Raw genomic sequence first — 2,225 nt, 5'->3', positions numbered from 1 at the left:
CGAACCGCTTCACGCCGCCGGCTGCGGCAGCGCGGGCGATGGCAATGTTGGCGTCGCCGTTCACGGCGCGCATCCGCTCATTCGTCCCAAACACACCGAGGGTTGTTATCACGCCGTCGGCGTCTCCGACCCGCGCCTGCACCTCTGGGACGGTGGCGTCGCCTGCGACCCACTCGGCGCCCTCCAACTCGGCCGCGGGAGTGACGCCAGCGGGCGGGCCGCCAGAGCGCGAGATGGAGGTGACGGAGTGGCCTCGCAGCAGCGCCTGGCGCACGACGCGGGCGCCTAGGTAGCCGGAGCCGCCCACAACGATTAGTTTCATGGCGAGGCGGAAATGTCCGAGAAGTCACCTCAAAACCGCATTTCAGGCGGTAAGCCGTCGTCGCCCGGCGCTGCATGCAGCACCGTGGCGATGGCGCTAAGAGGTTCCTCTTTCCGCCCCCCCCCCCGCAAGGCGCGCGATACACATTTCTTGAAGGTCCGATACTGGAAGCCCATATAGGCACCTTACACTCCCCCGCAGTATCGCACCTCTTGAGCGATACTACGTTTCCGCAGCTGGGGATTCTCCGGGACCCTCTTTGTACCCGTGCTGGCCGGTCTCGGATGGCGAAAAGAATTTGGGACCATTGGGTTTGTACTATTAACAACGAAGGCGCTCTCAAAATAATTTTACAAGAAAACTCCGTCGCACGACACTAGGGGGGAAGGACAGACGAGCGACATTTGACGACGTCGGGGGTCACAATGTGACGACCAAAACGATCTTGGGAGCCAGGGTGAGACAACAGGTCGGGGTGCCACACGGGGCACACCACCGGCGTATTCTAGAGGGGGAAAAGAAACGGGGAATCCGGGGCCCCTTCACAGTGGCACAGCCCGCGTTACACAATCTTGATTTTGGTCATTTGCGCCATTTGGTACCTCTCGGTGCCTTCCAGAGGCAGCTGTGAGTGACCCCGCCGAGTGGACGGGGGCACTCGGCAGGTGGCGCGGAGTGCCCCCGTCCACTCGGCGGGGTCGCAGCTGCCTCTGCGCGTCCTGGGGAGGTACCGAATTGTCGCCGCCGGAGACGACTCGATGCCGCTGAGATCGGAGAGCAAGCTCTGACAGGTCGCACGTCGCTCCTTTGACGCCGACGTGGTCGACTCGCCCGTACAGAGCACATCAGTACAACGGACTTGACGCGCTCGGTACGACGCCTGCGACCCGTCTCGGGTCAGGTGGCGCGACGCTCATCGCGCCTACCAGCGCTGCCTTGCAGGTTGCCACGACGAGGTCGAGCACGCTTCTATACGCTCGCCGAGCCTTCCTTTCCATCCCATTAGGCAGCCTGGGAACGGTGGCGGTCAGAGGCAAAGCCTACGAGGGGTGGTGGAACCACATGTCACGGCTACCGCCGGCTCGACCCCACGATAGCCTCCGAAGGCTGACTTTGCGGCACCATCATCGGACGATGTCGACGAGTTGGGTCGCTCTCGCGGTAGCCAGATGGCCCCTCATACTAGCATCATCGGCCATGGCCGCAGGGAGCGCGGGGGAGGGCGCTGGGAGCAACACGGAGCTCCGTTGGAGACGTTTTCAAGATTAGCGTGTCAGAGTGAATTGGAACTAGCCCTATGAGTGCCATTCTTCTTCAAGAACGGAGCACTTGGAGAACGGGTTCTTCGACTTTATCGAGGTGAAACGACTCCCGCCTCCCGGTACACATGCTCTTGAAGCAGCGCCACGCGCTGGGGCACACGCTAGGCTACTCGCATTCGTGGCCAGAGCTGAGTGCCGACACTTGCGGCGACGGGCTCGCGCGTTTCGATCTGCAGGATCGATCCGGCCGCACGGCAGCACTGGCCCTCTCGCCGTCAGCTTCGAGCATTGCAGACTGCCGCTGGGCGCTCAACCTGTTCGACTCAATCAGCCCAGTTCGAGAGCGCCAGCTGCTCCAACGGCGAAAGGCGTCCCCAGCGGCCGGTGCGCTCCGGTGCCTTGCGGCGACACCCCACGCAGCGCATGCGCTCCCACCAAGGCCATCAACTTCAGCGGAGGGTGAGCGCCGTGGACCACAGCCGGTGGAGCGAGCGCCGCCTCCGTATGCTCTGCATGAAGCGGGCGGGAAGGACACAGCCCCTCGTCCTGCCACAGCAGCGGCTGCAAGTTTTGCGAGGGATCAGGCGGCGCCACGGCCTTGCACGGCGGCAGAGCATGCGGTGAGGGAGCTAAACGGCGGG

The 2,225-nt window shown here is 63.6% G+C and overlaps 1 protein-coding gene across 1 annotated transcript in view; it reads right to left on the bottom strand.

Moving 5' to 3' along the window:
- The window catches only part of EMIHUDRAFT_228095 (hypothetical protein), a gene marked incomplete at both ends in the record, with an annotated part of 823 nt that extends 501 nt beyond the window's left edge, over positions 1-322 (bottom strand). The window contains one exon of the mRNA XM_005787203.1: positions 97-322. Within this exon, the coding sequence (XP_005787260.1) occupies positions 97-322 (226 nt within the window). The remainder of the gene's footprint in view (positions 1-96) is intronic.
- Between the last annotated feature and the right edge of the window lie 1,903 nt (positions 323-2,225).

This window comes from Emiliania huxleyi, assembly GCF_000372725.1.
Source record: "Emiliania huxleyi CCMP1516 chromosome Unknown EMIHUscaffold_144, whole genome shotgun sequence".
Taxonomy (NCBI): Eukaryota; Haptophyta; order Isochrysidales; family Noelaerhabdaceae; genus Emiliania; species Emiliania huxleyi.
This window is presented reverse-complemented; position numbering and strand designations above follow the sequence as displayed.